Here is a 24362-nt window from a genome sequence, read left to right on the forward strand (position 1 = left end):
CTCCCACCTAAGTGTCAGGTCAGCAGTTTCCTAGGCATGATGTTCTACAGCCGAGGGTTCATAAAGACCATGTCTGACATTATAGGTCCCCTCTGTGAGCTCACCAAGTCCACCAGCCTGTAAATGTGGGAAAAAGAGCAGGAGAAAGCATTTCATCACACAAAGGAAACATTTTCCACTGACATGACCTGAGTATACTTTGGCTTGAGGAAAGGGTCTCAGATATCAGTGAACACCAGCCCCATCGGGCTCGGAGCTTTACTGTCTCAGCGTCAGCACTGAGGTGAGTGGGCTCCTGTTGCCTACGTGAGTCGAACACTCACATCTACTAAACAACAATACACAGAGAGAGAGAGGCTATTGCGATCCCCTGGGGATGCCACCATTTCTACATGTAGTTGTACAGTACAGCCACCCGTTCACCATCTACACGGATCACAAACCATTAATCCAGTTTTTCAAAGGTTCTGCATCCAAACCACCTCTGAGAATCGAGAAGTGCATCCAGCAGTTTCAGGAGTTCAACTTTACTGTACAGTACCGGCCAGGCACCCGTAATCCTGCAAACTTCTTGTCACGCCTTGCTCAACCAGCCACCCCTTCAGAAGATAAGGAAGCCCGGGGCACTAAAGAATACATAGGTTTCATTGTAGAGAGGTTCAAACCAATCTCCTTGTCTCTGTCAGACATTGTGGAGGCCACAGAACAGGACAACTGCCTGCAGATTGCCATGAAATCAGTACAAACCGATGAGTGGAATACCTTCTGCTGCCATTCTGCCCATCACGCAGAAGAAGCAAAGCTGACACTCCAATCCCCTTATATCATTTCCAGGACGAGGACCTCAGTTAGTTCTCCCCAAAAGCCTGATACATCCACTAGTTCTCCTAGCTCACAAAGCCCACTAAAGAGTGGAAAAAATCCCAAAACTAGCTTAGAAGCAAAGACATTTTCCCAGACCTGGATTCAGCTTGTGAAAGAAGTCGTCAAAGACTGCACTACCTGCCAGGCAACCGGGCAATGCAAACCTTCAGGACCTGTCATCATGGAGGTGGCAACCTGTCAGAACCAATTTTGGCAAATTCCATCTAGCATTTGAGAAGACACCAGTGACAGTCACAGCTGTCAAAGGCACTATGATAACCACCAATAAGAGGCGATAACCGTCACTTGTAACATCTCCAACTTCAAAAAAGTGCCAGCAAGCCATGATAGCGGGCTGTTAGACCACAACTCTAACAAAGTCCGAACATTCTAGAAGGGGCAGTCGAGGAACGCCAAGATGATAATCAAGCTCAGGAAGAACCACCTCTGGATCCACCAATTCATACACCACAATCTAGAGGATAAATCCCCGGTGCCACGTGCTTCTCCAAAGCGGGTAAAGCCGACCAGGCACCAACTCAGAGGCATGGGGCGGTATCACCTGAGATCCAACCTAACTCTATCCCAAATGGTATGCAGACTTTTTAGTGGACTAAAGGGGTGCCAGTGCAACTTTCCCAGGAGTCAAATAATCCCTCAACTTTTGGCAAGTTTATGCAGTTCAGTGACTCAAGCTAATGAACGTTCTACTTTGTTAAATTTCTACTATACCCAGTAAGGGAGGTATATAGTGTTGTAAGCCAGCTCAGATACCAACATTTAGGCTACTCATCAAGGGGGGTTACCCTGCATTCCCATTAGCATCAAGACTATGATTGGGCCTCGCATCCTAAGTCAGGCATTCAATAAATACAACCCGTCTAGGAGTGGAGCCAGTGTTTGTCAGTACCTGACTTAATGGTGTCTGTGTCATTTATTGCTGCATGCATGCCCAAACCATGCTACAGGTTGCTCAAGCTGCAGGGCCACGTGTCTAGACCTGTGTGACAGGGAGAAAGAAACCAATCACTAGTACTGCTGCCTAGACCTAGACACTTCTTGCTGTGTCTTTAACTCTAAGGCAGCCGATAATCAAGTACCACATCATATGACTCTCAAGTGTCATATCATATGATTTTCAGAGAACACCCGGACCCGCACCTGACAACTTGTTTTTGCTGTGCAGTGGCCAATGTATTAATCCAACTAGAAGTCTAAGACTGCGCCAGCCAGCTGGCCCGCAACAAGTGAATTTCCCCAGGCCGAGAAAGCATACCATCCAGATGTCAATTGTCTCAGCAGGTAGAGCACTACAGCAGTGCAATAAAGTACTGCACGCTGGTTGCTTTTATAGAACCAGATAGACTCATTGTTTCCCACAGTAAGGCTAGAAGCTCTGGATGTGTGACTTGTGCATTTTAGTACAGTGATGTGGACACCATCTCTAAAATGTGTTAGTCTAACCCCTGATGTATGGTACTTTGCAAGGGGATTTATGGTTTATCCAATTTATCTCTTCTTTTTCCCCCTCTATGCTGCTTTCTTCTTTAGGATTTTGGAGTCTTTCTTCATTGCGACCCTTCCTAATTTCTTTCATCATTTGCAGTTTTCCCTTTCTTTTTTGTATTATTTCCTTCTCACATCATCCCAGGATGTCAGATGACGCAGTGAGAACTTCTTGCAGTGCTGGCTTTATTATTTTACACGGTTGTGGAACTCCTTACAATTACGTTGGCCAACCAGTATGTTGAATATCTTCAGGCAAATGCACAATAAGATTTCAAATTACAGCCACAAGCCTCACTCTTGCTGTTGAAACTAAAAAGTAAGAAGCCATCCCTTTCATCTTGTTAGTAGCCTTTGCCATTCAAAGGCCTTCTGCTTGGTGGCTTGTTGTTAACTATAGGAGAGATAAGGATTACAAAACATCTTGGCTGCAGAAGTTTTGAGAAAAAGTGTTAGTGCCTCCTGTGCCCTGTTTGCATGTACCCTTTGGGGGAAAGGTAGGACTATCTGGACTCAACTCAGTGTGACCTGCATTTGGCAGTTCTGCTGCAGCAGAATCTTCTAATGTATTCAGACACCAAGCATCAAATAGCCCTTTTTACACTCTTTTTAAAGACCCTTAGGCAGCTTGATATGCTTTTGCACAGTTCCTGTCAGGATCCCTTTTAGAGGGCTATGGGGCATGCAGGGGCTTCTTGGCCCAACAATGGGGGTTGAGGCCTTTTACTCCTGCTATCCCATTGCCTCACCTACACTCAATTCAAATAATCTTTATTCAGTTTCAAAAAGTCAATAGCGAAACAAATATAAATGTCCATATTTACATTGGTCATCTTCTTGGTCGATCCTTGGATAGTTAATGTAAATTTTCATTGGGTCTAGGGCGACTAGTTCAAAGAAAACAATAAAATACAATAAAAATCTATTGAATTAAAAAGAGGGAAATATAAATACAAATTCCAGACTGGGAATAGAATTTATTGAATGGTTGACTCTCCTGCATGGGTTCAAGCCAAATTACAGTGCAAATTCTATAAAGTGCTAAGTGCATACAATACCTAAACAATTCAAGATGGTCTCAATTGACAAAGAAGTGACAGATGAGTACTTTTAAAGTGGATGTAATGGCTAGAAGAACCTTAAAAAAGGGTTACTTCATTAAAATTTCATACCATTTTTTGTTTTTACTATGTTCACTGCAAATAAAAATCAATTGACACTAAAATCTATTTTCTGAGTGGTTTCAGTTTTTAAAATTCTTATCGCATCTGCACACGATCCAATTCCCAGTTTCCGACATATAGGCTTAATCCATTTGCACCTTAGTGTTGCATATGCTGGACAAAAGAACAGTATTTGGGGGTCATTTTCTGATGTATTAGGTTGACATAGACGACAATAATCATCATTAGACTCCCCATTCTTAGAACCCCATTTTACAGTGTTAAAATGGACTTGCAAGACACCATAATGGAATTTCATATATAGGGATTTTGCAAGTTGGGGTTGGACTGCGTTCAAGTATGGCTCAAAGAGTGGAAGTGGTTTTGACAAAAGAAATTGTTGTGTCAACCTGACAGTTACAGAACTATGGGAGATACTGTTTCGGTTGTAAGCCCAAAATACAGTTTTTTGTGTTTTTTTCAAGCAGGGTGTCATTTGGGCTGGTGTTTCCCAAAAGTGGTTAGCCCTAATTTGCAAAACCATGTGCGCACATGCTTTACCCACAGAAGGCTAGTGTATTGGTCAAACCTTAAGATCTCCTCTAGACCTTCTTTGTATTTGGAGAGCTCTGGAGTGCTCCACAGCCGCACCCAGAATAGCAATGGTCTTAAAATAATGATTAGGACCATGGGTGTTCTTACAGGAAGGCGCAAGAGCATCCTAATAAACTTGTTTTCTTCCCCAGTAAGCATGTTCCTGCACATGACCCCCCAAAGTTCTGCACCATACAGGGCAGCAGCTTGCGCCCTATATTTGTATACTTCAAATGCAGGAGATATTGCCTTACTAATGCTGTTCTGGTGACAGAATGGACCTACTTTTTTGCCGATGCGGGTGCCAAGTCAATCACTTGTAATGCCTAAGTAATTGAAAATCGGCACATATTCTAATCTCTGGTCTAAGATAGGGATGTTCTTCCTAAATGATTTGTTCAGATTGACTGCCATATATATTTTTTTTGTTAGAATTAATTTCCAGGCCTTTTGTGGCACAATAATTACTCAATGAATCTAGTAGGTTTTGTAAGCCTTTCGGTGTTTGTGATAAAAGAATGGTATCATCCACAAATAAAAGGGCCGGTACTGGCACCCCACCTAACTTAGTATAATCATGCCTGCATCCCAAAAGATATTTTGGAGCATCATTTAAATGTAATGAGAAGAGGGTGGGTGCCAGCACACAACCCTGTCTTACAGCCCTCCTTATGGAGATTGTGGCAGTGAGTGCTCCCCTTGGTCCCCATCTGACCCTTGCATAATTATCTTTGTGTAACCTTTTTATTTGGGCAGGAGGTTCATCAGGAACGCCTTACCTTTTTAATGTACTCCAGAGCAAGTCTCTATGGATAAGGTCAAACGTTGCCTTCAAATCAATAAAAGCTATGTACAAATGGCCTTTCCTTAAAATGGTGTATTTCCAACTCATGCAGAGAAGTCTAAAAACCTGATCGATTGTGCTAGTTCTAGCTCTAAACCCAGCCTGGTATTCTGATAAAATATTGTTCCCCTCTAACCACTTGTCGAGTTTTGATTAAATTTGCCTAGCAGAAATCTTTTGTAGGGTGCCAATGAGTCTTATGGGGCGATAATTTGCCAGGTTTGGATGATCCCCATTTTTAAAGATAGTAATGATTTTGGCACCGTTCCAAGACTCAGGTAAAGGGGCACCTGCCACCACAGTGTTACAAAGAAGATTAATGTATGGCCCCTAAACTGCTTTGTCATGTTTCAGCAGATCACCCGGTATTTTATTGGGTTCTGGTGCTTTGCCAGGTTTGACTGCATCTATGGCTGCCAGTGTCTCTTCTAGACTAAAATATGAGGTGAGATTTTGCCCCACGTTAAGAGAAATAGGTGGATTTGTCGTGGTTATTTGTTGTTTATATGTTGGTTCGGTGGTTACCTCTGTATAGAGCTTTGTAAAGTGATTTACCCAAGTACCTGTATCCAAAAAAAGGTCAAGGTTACTTCTCCCCGTTTTGTTACCCTTGGCTACTAATCTCCAAAAGCTTGCGTGGTCCTTAAATTTAGCTGCAAAAATCAGTTCGGACCAGATCCTGTTATTCAAGTCTCTCTTAGTTTGGGTAAGTAGTCTTTTGTACCTTAGCCTTTTAGCTCTTAGTGCCTGTATGTTGTTAGATTTTGGTGCATGAAGCAGCTCCCTCTTTGCGCTATGACACTCGCTATTCTACCACTGGTTGGTTAGAGTAGTGGTCTCAGAGTTGCCCATCTCATTATCTCAGGGGGCTTTGGTCACAATCAATTACAGTTTGTCTGAGATGGCTTGGTGGATATGGACTATAGGGATCTCAACAGTGGGCAGATCAACATAAGGATAGATAACTTCAGAGAAGGTGTTATAAATTGTCATGACCTCAACTTTGCCCATACCTGGCCCTCAACTTTGCCCAATTCCCAGACAATTTCCAGAGTCCACCCAGCACTCTTTCAGTAGGTGGTGTCTGCCTTACTGCAAATAATCCCAGATATCCTTCTCTGATGGACTTTCAGGATGGGAGAATCTCTATGACAGTGTGCAGAGCTCTGAACGCTCACCAGATTTATAAAACTGCAGAGAAGGTCCGTTCCACTGTAGCTTTATGAGAAGGAGAAAGACATCCTTTTAGGCTTATATTCAACTCTGAAATGCTGAACCCGAGATCCCAGTTGCTTGTGCTGGCCCTCTTCAGAAGGGGACATTGCCAATCTTTATACGTTTTAATTGGAACAAGGTCAATAGTTCCAGAGGAATACACAATCACAGAGAGCACTCACTTCTTATTTTGCGTGTTCTAGCCGATATTGTGGTTTTAGGAGTTCACTAGCTTCCTTTACTGAGTTCAAAATTTGGAATTTACGGTCCAACAGTACTTTCAATTTTGATTGCTGATCCATAATAACTTGAATGCCTTGCTTCCTTAATAGATCAATCAAGGACTTAATTGTGCGCCTACTGGGGGGCTGCTGCCATGGAAATGTCAGAAAAATGTTTAAATGGCTTGTTTCTTCTATCGGGAAACCCTTTGATTTTATGGCATCTGATAGAACTCTTTTCTTTGTTTGAAAGTTGACAAAATGCACCAGGAATGCCTGAGGGTTTCTAGAATTAGTTGGTTTTGTAAAAAGGACCCTGTGTCCGCGAATAATTGAATAATCATCAGCAGATCCTTGCCCATTTGGAAGTACATATTTATGGATTGTTTTGGCAATAAACTTCACAGGGTCTTGACCCGATTCTTGTCATTCAGGAATCACAAAAAAATAAGATTAGAGCATCTAGCCCTAATTTCCATTTCATTGACTTTCATCTGCAAGTCTGCTATTTATTGAGTTAATTTAGCAGACTCAAGGTTGAGATTCGCTTGATTGTCTTCAAAGTTTGATATCTAATGGTCAGCCTCCTCCAGTCTGAGGAAAGGCAAGCATTTATGTTGCTAAGTTGAAGTTGTATTTCCATATTAGCCTTATCATGTGCATTCCTCATATTATGAAGTTTATTCAGGATCTGCAAAAGTAAGGGTCCCATCTGAGAGCTCGTCTCTAGTCTTAAATCTTCTCCTGGAGTCGTAACGTTAGAGCATTCACTCCCCTGCTGGGTCTACAAAGTTCCTAAGAGCACTTCTAACCTTGTGGATTCCATCAAGGAGGCTTCTTTGCTTAATGGAGGTTTTTGATGTGTTGAATTAATAGACCCTTGTGGCTGTAGTTGGACTCCTTCCTGTTGGAGTCTGCCCCCAGCTATTTGTATCATTGGGGTTGATTTATTACCTCCTGAGCCACGTCTACTAAAGAGGGGATATGTGGATCTCCCACTGTGCCTAAGGTTTGCTTTCCTTGGTCCAATATGCCAGGCTGGAATCTTGTTTAGCAGGAGATCTCCCCGCCTCTAGAGCAGTCTCTCACTCTGCTGACTCCTTGTTAGCAATAAATAACAGCTGCTTGTCCTGCCTCTGGAATCCAGTACTAGGGCTAAGTTTACGCTCAGAAGAAGCTCCTATCCCATGGAAGCTAACATTGTTTTTCCAATTAGCAGGCCCCCTTGAGGTCAAGGCTACTTTGGCTCCTTCTTGATTCGTATTGTGCAATAAATCTTTTGTGCTACCTTATGTAGTTGCATTATGTTGATCCTTGGACATTTTTGTGCCCCTGTTTTTAGCAGGAGGGCATCCCTTGGCAGATGATTCTCTGCCAGCTAGCCGTTAGATGGAACCAAAGATGCCTTGAGGTGACGTGGCTCTTTAGCCCTTCTGATCGCTTCAAAGTGAGGGAGTGGCAGGAAGAAAAATCCTGAATGTCTCTTGGAGGGACTGTTGAGAGCTAGTACTAGTCTTGTGTGACCCAAAGCCTCACCAACACCTAGGAGAGTGTCTTGCTTTCGCCTTTCAGATAATACAGAATCTTCCACACAGTGCCTCAACATTCGACGAAGCAGGAGACATAAACACAAAACAAACAACACCTTTAGAAAAGGATTTTATTTTACAAAATGTAAGGACTCTCTCTTTTAGAATAAGGCTTGGGGTTTTATTTTACACAATGCTCTCTAACAGAAAGGCTTTCCCAGATGCCAAATGCAGAACATTCAAATATATGTAGAAATATATATGTTTATATGCAAGCAATAATATAAGAACTAAATGCCCGAATAATACTGATGAATAAACAAGCAGCAAATAATATGAGATAAGACTCGAGCAAATATACTAGGACGTCCTGCAAGAGATTAGAAAGCTAAATATACATCAAATGATTACTTTGGATGTGCACCTCAACTGACTCAGAAATCACAAAGAAAACACCTCAAATGATTAAAGCCAATAAGGAGTAATATGCTGATGATTCTAGGTATGCAATTTTGCACTGTACTCATTAGGGAAAAGACCAGTCCATGATAAGCCATTTTTGTCCATTTACTATCTTTGTTTGACATCTCTATAATAGATGTATGACAAATCTTTTTTAGTCTTTCTTGTGTGAATTTTTAAACCTTATGAATTCTATGATCTTGTTTATGGTTTTAATGGACTAATAAAGTATTGTATTATTATTATTATTATTATTGTTTTCTTTACAAATATATTAAGATGTTATCGAGTTTGTACAATTTTTATCTGTGATTTTATGATCCAATGAATGCAAATACATTATTCAGTTCATTCATTGTGAGTAATACTGGTCTTGCCTGACTTTCAGTCCCCAGACCAACTTGCAAGATAAAGCCTTGACTGTTGCACCCTGCTGTCCCCTGAAAAAGAGGCATGTTGGAACTTGAGCTGTTGTTTCTGTATTTCCAAGCACAGTGCCTGCCAGTACAAACATTGACCACCTGCCCTTGAGTTCTGCTGGCCCCAGAGAACTGAACTTACACTTTCTAAAATTCTATACATTTTTGTTGACCAAATCCCAGGTCTTTTTTTCATTATTCTTAAAATTATCCTACTGGCCATGTGCATGTACCATTTTTAAATATACTCCTGGAACCGTCTTCAGACTTTTCTCCATCAGAGGTAGCCATTCCTATTTTTTTCCTTTCAGGGTGGTCTCCCAGCTGAGTACTGTTTGTATGTGGATAACCAAGGGAGCCTCTGCTGTCTAGATAACAACCACTCACATTTCATTCTGGTGGACGATGGGACACAGGGGAGGTACGGAGTCGAGATCCCCTTGAGGACCAAACTGGAAACGTTCATCTCAGAGCAAACCGTGAAGAAAGAAGGTAATTCTGCCATAGTAAGAGGGACTACCTCCTCGTCTGTAGAGCTGTAGGGGTGGGAGCACTTATAAATCACAAAGCTACAAACTATTGAAAACACCTAGGGCTTTATATTCTGGTCAAGTCTGACAAATGTATTTGAAAATCTGCGTATCACAGAATAACAGAGCAAGGGAATCTCCCAAAATCTGGTAATAATTTGAACGCCCCCACCAGGGAGTGAAGATTCTAACATTTACACAATAAAAGAGTCAGTCATGCATTCGAACAGTTTCAATACTACAACAGCCAGTAGCAGTGATGAACTCATGAGAAAACACCAAACGACCTTCACAGGTATCAAGAACTAAACACAGTTTCCACTGTGAGAATCTTCACATAAGTACAGGCAGACCGCTTGGGCTGGCCAAAACTAGACCCAACAAGCATTGGTAAATGCAAAATGTTTTGCCTAGGTGATTATTAGTATGTTTTGGTAAGTTTAACTTGGTGGAAAACTGATATTGTAAACTAATGTTTGAATAGGGGTACCTGAATTCCTGAAGCAGAGGCAGCTCCTCCTCAATGGCGGAGGAGCGTCACCCCACTGGCAGAGCCAGCAGCTAAAAAAAGAAATGATATTTGTTTATCGTTTTATTTTTAAGCAGCTGGCTCAGCCAGCGTGTGCAGGGAGGGGCGGGGTCTGGTAGGGGGTAGGAGGAGTGCTATGTGCTGACCAAAACACACATGTGCACGTAGGTTTCTCCAGCTGGGCTGCATTGAGCAGCCAAACTTCAGAAATCCCACAGACTCCATGGCCTGAACAGGGTACCTTTCTAGCCTTCAGGCCAGTCCACGCAGGGATTGGACAGGAAGTCTGATGCAGCCCCGGGTGTGACATGCAAAAGATGTGTATGCTCACTGATAGATGAAATGAAAATAATAATACTTAACTCTCTGTAGAACGCTGTAGGAAACTAAGGGAGAACATTACATTGGACTGAGTCACGGAGTACAAAATTATCCAAAAATAAAATGCAAGGGCAAGCGACCTACTAAGAGTAAAGAAATAATTTCTACCCGATCAGGTGGGTACAGATGCTGTCACAGGCTCCTGGTATCGGGATGAAAGGCAGAAAGAAGTAATGCATGGAGTTGTGATGAAGGCACACTGGTACGTTACTATATGTGCTGAACTAGGTCTCCAGGTGAGTGTGCAGCCACGGACACCGGACAGGGCATTATAGACTAGTACGTTGTTCTGTGGCATTCCACAGACTATTTAAGCCACCAGCGGACCAGTCCTTGTCCCAAACAGGTATTGGTGTGGAGAGACTGGATGCAGGGTGCAGGGCATGCTTGGGGCTCACCAAGGTATTATAAGTTGTAGGATAGCATTAGGATGACAAAGAAAGGGCTGGCCAGGTTATCATGCTGAGGTTTCAAGAGAGGAATAGGGATGCATATGGTTAGCAGGAAGGTGAGGCATCAGCAGATGTAGAACCTGTAAGGGATGCACATAATAGCTTCAGGATGATGGAAGCTACAGAGGGATGATTGTCCACACAAAGAGTGGAAGTCAGCTGCTGCAGGTGATTAGGCGAGGCGACACACACATATGCAGTAGGGAGCGGTGGTCACTCAGACTGACTGCAGCTCAGGCACAAGGTTCACAGAAGGAATTCAGAGGGGCACACAGAACCAGGTTCTAAGCAGAGGCTGCGTGGGCGGGACACACAGCAGCAAGTGTTGCGGAGGCACAAACAGTACATGCAGCGAAGGCAATGAACTCTCAGGAACAAATCAGGATTCAAACAAGTGGCACAGCGACGATGAAAAAGGAATGGGATAGCAAATTTCTGATTATTCTAAGAAGGATAATCTTCACTTTGGACAGTCTCCAGTTTGGTAAAAACCCATTTCCAGAACAAATCCTCACCACTGATCGAAATCAGCTGTGTTAAAAAATAATAAATCTTATAATTCCTAAAAGAATAGCAAATATAAGTATACATAATACAACCAAAGGGAAACTGGGCGAACTGAGGCTTCTTTCACAGCTTTAAAGACTTCACTTTAGGAAGGCTCAAGAATTAACTTTGTCTGAGTTGAATCCTGGCTGGAGTAGGTGTCTGTTGTGATGATGTATAAGTGGCACGAGCCACATCCTTTATGACGCTTCTGCGTTCCATGTCTCCCATTGGCGCATTGTGTCACCCCATACTGCTCATTCCATTAGTGCCATTATTGTTGTAAAAGTGGAAGTTACCTGAGAGCCAGCACTTGAACAGGACGTTTTTGGGGCTTGTACTTACCTCAACTTCTCCATGTGTCTACTCTATATTTCTGCAATGTGACGACAAGCGGACCAATAGCCCCTTACGGCGTCAGTGGAGGAACCACAACTGGAAACTGAAGTGGAAAGTAAATCTGTGGCTGAGAGGTCTTCCAGAATTGATGTTCCATATTTGATGCCAGATTAACAAAGAAGGAACATGCTCCTAGCCCCGCAGTTTGATATATTTCTGTGGCTAAGAGAAACTGCAGTGCCGACCAAACTCTGAGCGTGAGTTCTCAATACATGTGCATGCAGCATGAGCAAGATTAAAATGATGACGTGGTGTTTCACTTGGTGTGTCCACTGCTGGTCTACAGAATGCTTCACCAAGAATTAGTCAAATGTCTGTGAAGCTATTAAATTACACATATGATTTGTAATATTTGCCTGGAGTCAAGAACAGAGTTGCAGATTTCTTAAGCAGATTATCATTACTTTTTGAGGAGGGCAACACACAAATTCAGGATGACGATGACAATGTAGCTTTACTTTTCAGTGAAGGGTTAGAATGGATTACATTGTCTGAATGGAAGGGTCACATGTTCAAGGATTGTAGTTTACGGCGCATTGGTATAATTTGTTGGCAGTGCGTGGGCAGACAAAAATAATCTGAGTTTGGATGAAAGAATCTTTTGGGAAATCAGAAATTAGTTGTGCATTGAGAATGATTTACTGTTCAGATTAAGTAAAGGGATACTCAAACTCTGCCATGAAGGACATCTTGGCATCAGGAAATCTAATCAAATAACTAAATGTAACTATTAGTGGTTTGGTCTAGACAAACAAATTGAAGTTTTACTTAGGGAGTGTGCCGCCTGCAATGTTTCTGATGATGAAGAGTCTTAAAACCTTTAAAGTTCAATTGAGCCCCTTAGAATGTCCCAGCATGTCTTGGGAGAGGGTTGTATTGGACATTGTTGGACCTGTAGAAGGTCATGATGGTGAAATAAAATACATATTGGTCCTGGTGGATCATTCCTCTAAATTGCCGGAAATGCAAATAGTGCAGAAAGCTGATTGCGCATGCATACTCAATTTCATGGACAAACGTTTCATGAGTGAAAGGTTACCCAAATGTACTTTAACTGACAATGGCACTTAATTTACGTCCTCATCCTTCAAGACATTTCTTGAGAGAAATTGCATCAACTCAACACACTTCTCTCTAACATCCAGAAGGAAACCGACTTGTTGAGCACTTCAACAGAGTACTTAAGGGATGGATACAATTGTCGATGAACAGTAACCTCAATTGGGACGAAGAGATCTTTAAGTTAGTCTGGCCTTACAGAAATACTCCAAGTGTCATCACTGGCAAAAGTTCTTTCATTTTGATGAGGAGCAGACAGGCTTTGAGGAAAGATCTCAGTTGGATGCCTGTATCAAAGCAAGTTGAATGGTCACCTGACGCAGTGAGGAAAAAAATAGCCTTTGCACAGCAGAGCTACAAAGAGTGGTATGATAATAAACATAGTGCTAAATGTGTTCCATAAAATGGTGAGATGGTCAAAGTTTGTTTGTAAAAATGAAATAGGAAGGGTGAGAGTAGGTTCACTTGCCCTTTGGCATTTGGTAAGCTATATCGCAATGCCACCAAACTAAGTGATGGTTCAGTCCGGCACATAAGTAGGTTTGCCAAATGCACACCGATGAAACGATTATAAGACTATCAACTCCAGGATACTAATGGTTGTAAAAGTGATTTGTGGTTGGATTTTGACAATACTGATGATATGTCTCAAATGTCTAAACTCAATAATGAAAATGTTAACAATGATAGAGGTATTGTTGTTGAAGAAATGCCATCTTCTTCGGAATCTTCAACCAGTCTAATGTCTGATTCTTTTTGTGAACGCACCTCACCATCTGTATCAGAAGGCTTTGAAGTATACCAAGGAGTAACCAGCAGATTTGTTTGACCCATTACCAAACCTAAGAAATTCAATGACAAGGTCACGTTTGACTAACATATTTTCCCCTCCAATTTTGTTCTCCATTTTGTGAGAGGAAAATATGTTGTGATGATATCTCCATTGTCATCGTGTCACCCCATACCCCTCATTCCATTAGTGCCATTATTGTTGTAAAACTGGCAGTTACCTGAGAGCCAGCACTTGTACAAGACATGTTTGGGGCTTGTATGAATTAACCTACTTACCTCAACTTCTTCACGCATCTACTCTTCATTTCTACAGCGTCAGAAGTTGAAAGCATCATAGCTGGACACAATTCCAAAATTCTTCACTTTAATAAAAGTCCATCGGGAGAAATCTATATCAGGATATGTATTGTTAAGTTATAAAGTTGTGGAGTTAAATGAAGTAAACCTATGCTTACTTACATATACATATCATGTCCCTATTTTTACCTTGACACTGTGCTGCTTGCATCTTTTGCCCACTCTGATTGGCAAGTCAAGTCTTCATCATTGTGCTGAATGTATGTGTGTATGAAGAACAGAGTAGGAAGGACAATGGCTATGTGGAAGAGGGAGGCAGTGGAGAGGTGGTAGCAGTGGTTAGGGGAAGGTAAGAGCAATGAGCAATTGAATGTAATATCTAATAACTGTCTGGGGACGCAAGATGCCATGCTGCTTCCAAAGCCTTCACTCAAGCAAAAGTGTGCTAGATGGCAGTGATAGTCAGGGCCGCTTCCAATTCCTCCCCCATGCTGGCTCTCTTCTTCCTTGTTAATTTTTAATTTCTATTACTGTGAATGTAAGCTTAACTAAGTATTAACATGCAGAATGGGCTGATCTGCAAGAAGCTACAAAGTTTAAACACGTTTTTAAAATCACTGTTTATACCTATGTAGTTTTGAAATCTCTCTGTTTTCGCATATCATGTGACCTCCAAAAAAACAGATTTTAGTGGTTCATAATATTTCCCATTGTACCTATTGAAGGACCGCAATTATTTTAATCATTCTTCTTTGAGCATCTTTGCAGACAAAACTCTGTGCTTACCTTCTATCATTCGCAAGCAATTTAAAAAACAGAAATATGTCACTTTTTGTAACATAGTTATTGCGCAAGACACTCTTTCATATTTACAAAGAGAGGAAAAGGCACTCTGTGTACTTTTCCTACTCCATGTAAATACAACCTCATCGTATACACAACTTTGCGTTGAAAGGGTGTTCTATAAGTGTTGTTGTGCGTGATTGCACTGAATACTCATAGAACAAGACACATCTCCAGATTTATCATAAATCATAAATCTCGATATGTGTGTGAATGGTGCGCCATTCTCCAATTGGTGTAGGAAAGCACAACAAGGAGAATTGTTTTCATTTCTCCTCATTTTTTAATCTTCAATGCATGCTGAAATTTTCAGCATACATTGAAGGAGAAAAATGCGTTTTCTGTTTTTGTGCAGGAAGGTGTGTCTTCCTGCACAAAAACAAACAGCACATGACACAGATATCCTTGCACCATGGTGCAAGGGTGCCTGTGTCACCACATGGCTGCAGTTTAAGCAGCCGTGCAGAGAGAAGCATAGATTTGCAAAATATTTATGCACATATGTTGCATCTCTGTGCTTCGGAAGTACTACATCACACTGCAGTTAAAGAGGTTACTGTGTGATGCTGTAGCACTTCCTCATAGTTCTGCACTTATACATTCACCATACGCTACTAATGCATTCATTTAGTCAATTACATACTACACATGAATTCATCTAAACTTTCACACACTAACAAACAAATATAGCTCTTTTTTTAAACCAGGAAAGTTTGTTCTTAGAACTTTTTTTTTTCTTCTTTTTTCTTTTATATTTTTTTGTGGGTTTTTTGAACAATTTGTAATTTTTTTTGGTTTTCCTTGAAAACAAAAGACAACTGGAGGAACAAAACAATGAACTTCAGGGGAAAAAAAACTAGCAATGGTGACTCTCTTGCTTTCGGCAGATAAGATCGATTGACTGCTCTCCATAGCATAAGACAGCATTGCATTTTATGCAGAGTACTTTCAGGGTTTGAGACTGTGGACAGATGTCCAAATTTTGCACAGAAGGATCCACCCTTGAAGTGCTTGGCTGCGATGGATCTGATGGAGCAGGAACAACTCTCATTCTGCGGCATTCCTCCCGAGCAAGGTTCACCGGATGAAGGGTCCTCAGATGCTTCATCATACTTGCTGTTCCGCAGGAATATTTTTTGTCGGGATCCCCACAGGACAGCTCTCTGGCAGATCTTGCAGGTTACTAAGGTGGCATTGGTTTTCGTTTGCCCCTCAGGAAAGTTGAAAAATTTCCACACCACAGATGAATATCTTGGTGTGCGTGGTGGTTCTTCCACAAAATCATCCTCAGATGAATGAGGAGATCCTGGAGATGCCTGCTGCCCTGAAGCCATTGTTTGAAAAAAAAAAGTTTGAGCTGAGTGTAAACTTAGTCCAAAAAAGCTTCTTCTCTGCAAAGAGATGCTCCTCCAAAGAAGGTCAAAGAAGAATGATTGAAATGAGTGGGGTCTTTCAATAGTTAGAATAGGAAGTGTAATGAACCAACCAAATCTCTTTTTTTCAGGTCACATGGGATCCGCGCACCGTACGCATAGGCAGCACGCACCCAGCGTGCATCCTCGAAATTCAATTTAAAAGGAATATAGGATTAGAAGTAAAAATATATTACTTTTATGAGTAGTTTAGAGTTTGTCTTCAATTAATATTCAAATCAAATACATATATATATATGTTTTTTTAAATGTAAAATATTTTGCGGGATTCGCGCACCCACTGCGTCATACACGCACATGACGTATTACGGAAGCACGCAAGCGTCGCGTAACGTGCATTGTTCGTGTCGAGTATAGGCTTGGAGTCGCGTACCGCTCGCATTGCAATCACGCACCAAACACGTACCCAAAGCATACCGTAAGCGGATGCTTTCGTGCAGGGATCGAGGAAGGTGCGCATAGGGTGCGCGAATCCCCCAAAAAATGGAGAGAAAAAAAAGTATTGAAAATATAGTTTAACAAATATTTTAAAATATATTTAAAAAAATTACTTTAATTTTTAAAAGAATTAATTGAAAAAATAAGTAAAAAAAATGGTGATAAAAAAATATTTAAAAAAAACATAATTAAAGGAATTGACACACTGAAATAGAAAAATGTAGAAGTCCAATGAAAACCATTGAACATCACAGCATTAGAGATAAGTTATAGATAGGAATTAGCATTTAAAAAACCTTTGAAATTCACTGAAAAAACCATAGGTTTCATGCACGTTATAGTTAGGAATTGGCATTTAAAAAACCTTGGAAATTCACTGAAAAAACCATAGGTTTCAGGGGTGTTATAGTTAGCTGGGCATTTCCCTCGTACAAAACCATTGAAATTCCCCTGTTATAGTTAGTTCAGCTAACTATAACTCGCACCCCCGCAATGCACTGCTGTTGATGTCACATATTACATCACTTATGACATGGTCAGTGACATCACTGATGACATCACTGATGACATCTCAAATGACATCACTGATGATGTCAGTCATGTAATCATTTGAGGCTTTTTATCACACCCTAATATAACCTTTGATACACCCACTCTAAATTACATACTGCCACTCTCAAAACCATAGACAATTCAACACCAATAAGTAGATACCCCATCACTGACTCTTACGTCTCAACACTCATCCACTCACTCACCCGTACAGTCACTGAAACTTATGGTCACTCAGTACAGGACTATCATATGCACTCATACACCTATATAGACACTCCCATACCGCTACTCATCCATAGAGTTACTCACACATATACTCAGTCATGCATGTAATTAATCACACTAACATTTACTCACCTATACAATTATACACGCACAAGCTGAATTACTCATACAAATACTAGCAAATTCTTATGGTCTTATACAATCAATGATACAAGCATACACTCCTCCATACAGCCAATAACACTATCACACACTCTCAGTTATAGTTATTTCTGTACTCCAACATACATATATACTGCTGTTCACATATGTACTAAATTACACATGTACTAATGAAATATATATTCACTCACTAACACAACCATACATACACACACCCACCCATACAGTCCATCATAGATGCACTCTTAAATCCATGCACCCACTGAATCACCCACTCACACATCTATGCACAGAGTCACACACACACTCCACCCACACAAACACTGAGGGACCCATACAGATACTTAGACAACCAATCAATAACCCATATAGACACTCATGTAGCTGTTCACAAACCCATGCAGCTGTTTACACACAAACAGACAGACAGATACAGACATTCACACAGTTTAGTCACTAGTCTGCACTTTCATAGATTTAATCACTCACTTATAGAGTCAGTCACACATCTACTAAATCATCCATTCACACACTTATACATCCACTCATTCTTCCATAGGCCTTTCACTATAAATATATAAAACATATTTAAACTTTACAGAAACACAAAGTCACTGTATGACATCATCAGTGATGTAATCAGTGATGTCATTTGGGATGTCATCAGTGATGTCACTGACCATGTCATGAGTGATGTAATATGTGACGTCATCAGCAGTGCATTGCGGGGGCGCGAGTTATAGTTAGCTGAACTAACTATAACGGGGAAATTTCAATGGTTTTGTACGAGGGAAATGTCCAGCTAACTATAACACCCCTGAAACCTATGGTTTTTTCAGTGAATTTCTAAGGTTTTTTAAATGCCAATTCCTAACTATAACGTGCATGAAACCTATGTTTTTTCAGTGAATATATATATATATATATATATATATATATATATATATATATATATATATATATATATATATATATATATATATATATATATATATAATTATCTACTGGCGGTCGCCAGTAGATAGTTATAGTTAGGACCGTGTTTCCATAGGAAATCCGCAACATTCTATTTGGAATAACTTTGGCGCCGGTTGACGAATCCTCGCAAAATTTTCAAAATAGGTGGGGCGCTCCGCTCCTTCCCTGAAAGTCTCGGGGGGATTCGTCAAGCGGGGGCTGAGAAAAAGGGGGGGTCCCAAAACACGTTTTCCCCATGCATTTTTCCATAGGACCTTTAGTCCAAGCTACAGCCCGAACGGCTGAACAGAATTACTTGAAATTTGGCAGAGAGGTAGTCCTCAGGTCAGGGATGTGCCTTTTGCAGGTCTGGTGTAAATCTGTTCAGTATTTCCTGAGAAAATAGCATTTAAATCAATATATATATCTGTAAGCGCGCTCCGTAAAACTTACCGTACGCGCACGCAGCCGTGCGCGAGCTCGATTCTGATTGGTTGTTAGATCTTAGTAAACATTCGAATCGGTCGAAACCAGGAAGCGTCGGCCGCCATTTTGTCTCTCGCAGTCTGAGGGGGTGAAAAACAAAGGTGGAGAACGTGAAAAGGGGGCAGGGTGGACAGTTCCTGACCCCCTAGCCTTAGTCAGGGGGTCCCAGAAGGATCCCCAAGGGCCAAAATGTCCTTTAATTTTTTTGCGAAAAATCGCGGAGTACGCGTAGCGTGCGAGTACGGTAGAAACTGAAAAATTCCGCGAACTGCGTAACGTGGGTGCGCGGTGCGCGAAGCGCACCGCGTGGTCACAGCGTTTGCACGGTACGCGCACGGTGAAGAACCTTAAAAAAATAAATAAAATAAATACATAACTTAGCATTTAAAAAACCGTACAAATTCACTGAAAAAAACATAGGTTTCACACACGTTATAGTTAGGAATTAGGATTTAAAAAACCTTGCAAATTCACTTAAAAAACCATAGGTTTCACACATGTTATAGTTAGCTGGACATTTCACTCGTGAAAAACCATTGAAATTCCCCTGTTATAGTTAGTGCAGGCAACTATAACTCACGCGACCGCAATCCTCTGCTGATGACGTCAGATATTACATCACTGATGACATATGTGTCTTTCTGAAAAAAAAATATTTGTAATATATGTATAGCTAAAAATTAATGGAAGAAGACATGGGTAAATAAGTGTCTAAATACAGTGATGTAATATCTGACGTCATCAGCAGAGGATTGCGGTCGCGTGAGTTATAGTTGCCTGCACTAACTATAACGGGGGAATTTCAATGGTTTTTCACGAGTGAAATGTCCAGCTAACTATAACATGTGTGAAACCTATGGTTTTTTAAGTGAATATATATATAGTTAGAACCTAGTTTCCATAGGAAAAACATTTTTTGATTTGCTTATAACTTTAGCACACTTTGACAAATCTTTACGAAATTTTCCAAAAAGTTCCTCTTTTTAGGTCAGCTCCTATCCTAAAAGGTTTGGGGGTGATTGGTCATGTTTTCTCGATGCAATTTCTGTAGGAAACTTTAGACAAGGCTACAGGTCAAACTGCTGAGCGGAATTACGCCAAATGTGGCAGGGAGAAAGGTCTTGGTCCAGAAAGAACGCTTTTGTTGAAATAGTGTAAATCCGTTCAGTACTTTTTGAGATATTTAAGGAGAAAAAAATAGATATATGTGGGTGGAGCCTAACTCCAGAGCACGCGCTTGCCTCTGATTGGTTGCTGACACTTCAAACCAGGAAGTGTTAGCAGCCATCTTGTGCCTCGCATCGAGTGAAAATAAAACAAAGCTCTGTCACGCTCCCTCCCCCCACATCACCAGCTTACAGCTGCGTTGGCTCGCAGCTCTCTACCTATGCGAGCCAGTATGCTGGTGTGCCTTTGCGAGCGGACGGCCCGTAGCTCTCCCTCTGCGAGTCAAGCCCACAGGCCGCAGCACTCCCACTGTGAGCCTGGGCGCAAACTGTTGAAACTAGGAACTGTTGGCAGCCATTTTGTGATTCAGTCCACGTCAGCTCACATCTCTCCGTCTACAAGACATCGAGTCCATAGTTCTACCTCTGCGAGGCAACTCTGAAAACATACCGGAGCATTGTCTGTGTGAGATACCCCTTTCACGCTCCCTCTCCCCACATCACCAGTTAGCAGCTATGCCTTTAGAAGCTAGTGCATCGGCTCGCAGCTCTGCGTCTGCAAGCCGTCGGGCCCACAGATCTACCTCTGTGAGCCAGCCCATTTACAGTTCTTTTTCTTTTCTGTAGTGGAAAAGATAGAAAAAACAGTACTAATGACAGATAGCAGAATAGTAGTTTAATATTTAAAAAACCTTTGACATTCACAAAAAAACCCATAGGTTTTACAGACGTTATAGTTAGAAATTAGCGTTTAAAAAACCTTTGAAATTCACTGAAAAAACCATAGGTTTTACAGATGTTATAGTTAGAAATTAGCATTTAAAAAACCTTTGAAATTTACTGAAAAAAACCATAGGTTTCAGTGGCGTTACAGTTAGATGGACATTTCACTCATACAAAACCAGAGAAATTCCACCGTTATAGATAGTTCAGCTAACTGTAACTTGTGCACCCGCAATGCACTGCTCATGACATCACATATTACATCATTCATGACATGGTCAGTGACATCACTGATGACATCACTGATGACATCCCAAATTTCATCACTGATGACATCATCCACGTGAAAATCAGTGATACAAGTACACACTCATCTATGCAGCCAGTCTCACAATCACTGACTATCATGTACAGTCCTTTATATACTTCAACTCTCACATACACTGCCTTTTGGAGTGTGGGTGTAGTACAACAGTTCCTAAATGCCTTTAATACCCTCAATGTTTATTTAGACTGCTGGCCTTTAAACAATACAGCGTTAAAATATAGTAACAAATACATATATAATATTAATTTCCTCTAATAAAGCTATAAATAAGTTGTTCAGATAAAACCTATATTTGAAGAAAATATGTATACTGTTCTTAAAAATACACCGCACTTCTACTTGTTTGCAATAAACACTGCATTAACTGCCCTCATAAATCTACCAATAGCCCATGCTATATCTAAGAAAAGCATCTCAGTCAAAAATTCTGCGGCTTGTCCTCGAGTCATAATTCCATATTTCAAGAATATTGGGCGTAGCCATTGTCTCCGCTGTTGTCTGAGTTTTAAGCAATCCAACTTAATATTCAACATATCACATTTGGTGTTCAACCCGCAAGCACAATTGCCTCCTATGCCAATCATTTCTGCTTTTGCCCTATTACTTATCTTACAAGGGTTGAGACCAATTCATCACTTTGTTTCTTAAGGTGGCTTAGCACGCAATACTGTCCATGATATAGCAAAGAGTACCGAACGAACACAGATTTGCTTCAAGTAGAGGTGATGGCAATTTGAAATGACCTAAAAAATCTTTCATTATGTGTTTCCAACGCTGAAATGCGAATAAGCAGTGTGGAAGACTTTACAAACAAACAAGCAAAGCACATCCAAAGTTTGGAGCGCTCCGTGGTTTCATTAAGAAGGGACCTAACTGAGCAGGAACATCAGAACCGCAGAAGTAATCTTCGTATTTTTGGATTACCGGAGGATTGTGAGATGTCTGTTTCTTCAGTGATTGACTTCTTACTTACTTAGATCTCAAATGTTCTGAATATTTCATTCCACAAGGACTTTGAAATAGAACGTGCTCATAGAGTCCCAACTTTTAAACCTAGAACGATGTCTTTTCCAAGACCTTTGATCTTTAAACCTTTGAATCACCAACATACTGAGCAAATTCTGGCACAAGTGATGAAGATTAAAACAATACAATGGGAAGGTCACAGAATATCAATATCACAAGACTTTGCCAGAGACACGGAGGCTTCCTGAATTAATGCAAGAGACTCGCTGATATGAATATTCCATTTACCTTTGCTGGTCCCTCCAGATTCAGGATAACTTTCAAAGGTCGTCCACAGATTTTTTATGATCCTTCTGATCTCTCTACATTCTTGGACAATCAATTTAAATAGCAGATGGATTCAGACGCTCTTCCTGGTGCTTCTTGCCCTTAACATTTGCATTTATTGACATGTCTGTGCCTAATGCTTTTCATTCATCTATTACATCTGCTGGTTCGCCATTTATTTTTGAGCCTTGCCACAATCTTTGTGGTGATTGCTGTTTTCTATGCTCATTCTACAATTGGTGATTACACTCTGAGGTTTCGCTCATCATAGATTAGTTATTCTCTATTAATTAATTCTCCTTTTTATAGGATAATGCATTTTAGTGTACTGTTTTTAGTGTTAGTTGGGGTCACATCCCTTGCATGCTATGTACAGGTTGATCGACCTAATTTTTTATGGCTCTTCTGCAGATATATTGTTAAAATTATACTACAGTTAATGTATATCTATTCTCTTACTCATTTCTATCTTTCCTATTTCCTATTCTTTTGCTGTTAATAGTTTGCTTATTCCAATGTCTTCCTTACTCCTTATTCAGTTTTTACTCTGTTCCGTGGTCCTTTTAGGTACTAGTCTTTTTACATAGATATATTAATTCATGACATCATTTGTCACCAATGATATGATATTTATACATATGTCTTAGGGTATAGTTATGAATTCTCATTGGTGAAATAGCACTTTATAATAGACATTCTATCTAATGCTTCTACAATTTTTGTTATTGCTGAACGGTATGGTTCATGATATCTTTATTACACATCTTTTCAATGGTCACTTATGGTATACATTATATGTTTCTCCTTCCACATCAAAACTATGCAATTATCTGTTGTGTGCCTTGCTTATTGGAGATTAGCTCTCTATAAGTCTGTATGATTGTATGTTTCTATTTATTCTCGGATCTATCACTAACTTTCTCTCTCTTTCATATCATGATTAAAGTAAGTATCTTATTTTCTATTTTCTTTTCTTCCTTTTCTTCTACCTTTTATTATTTTTTTCTATTTATCCTGTTTACTCTACTTTTATTTGTCTTCTTGTCTCTTCTTGTTGTTCTGTGTTTGTGAAAACCTATTTATGTGTATATACATTCTATCGGTATTATTGTTCATTATTTGAATCTTAAACTATTTTGATGATTTGTGTTATTGTATGCACCGATTTAAACTTATCTACTCATATTTTGATTTACCCTTTTTTCTTTGTATTGTATATTTATCCTGAAGGTTTTGAATTGCATCTAATGTTAGATTTTCTATGGGCTCTAATTGTATGAGATTGTACCTGACTTTTTTTATTCCACCAATTTACAGTTGGCTATATATCCCACATTCTATATTTAGTGATTATCCTCTTTGCATCTTATTTATATACATTTTATAGACCGGTTTCTAATACCTTAGATTGATATTTATAATACCTCAGATTGATATTTATAATACCTTATATTGATATTTATCTGCTAATATAACCTTACCTTATTTGTTTATGACATGATATCTGTCTCCTTCAATGTTCTAGTATGTTATATACATATATATATATTGATTGAATTTGCATTATTTATTCTTCTTAATGGGTTATAAGCAATATAGTAATACACCTGTAATATTACACTTGTTTTGTCGCTCAATGACATATCTATTGTTGAGCTAGCTGTCTGCACCGCAGTTGATGGCCTCTGCTGTTGCTCCTCCATGTTGATTCCCCCATGCAATTTGTCTATTACAGACATCCCCTAGTGGGGTTACACTTTTTTAGTGCTCTGTTTTTTTTTGGAGTACTCTTGCTCTTTCTTTTATCCCTTCTAGACTTTACTCTCTTCCTTTCTTTTTACCCTAATTCTGGGACATCTGCTACATTTTATTTTGGGATATATGTTACATTTCCTTTAGTTTTTAATTATTTCTTGGCTTTCCTTTTGCCTCTTTATCAGATGTATTCACT

General features: G+C 40.2%; 1 protein-coding gene across 3 annotated transcripts in view; it reads left to right on the forward strand.

Annotated features, from left to right (window-relative positions):
* The window catches only part of LOC146808495 (transient receptor potential cation channel subfamily M member 2-like), a 1799999-nt gene that overhangs the window by 403422 nt on the left and 1372215 nt on the right, over positions 1-24362 (forward strand). For all 3 annotated transcript variants that reach the window (XM_085623580.1, XM_085623581.1, XM_085623582.1), the window contains one exon: positions 9129-9309. In XM_085623580.1, coding sequence (XP_085479706.1) covers positions 9129-9309 — 181 coding nt within the window. The remainder of the gene's footprint in view (positions 1-9128; positions 9310-24362) is intronic.

Source organism: Triturus cristatus, chromosome 8 (genome assembly GCF_964204655.1).
Source record: "Triturus cristatus chromosome 8, aTriCri1.1, whole genome shotgun sequence".
NCBI classification, from domain to species: Eukaryota; Metazoa; Chordata; class Amphibia; order Caudata; family Salamandridae; genus Triturus; species Triturus cristatus.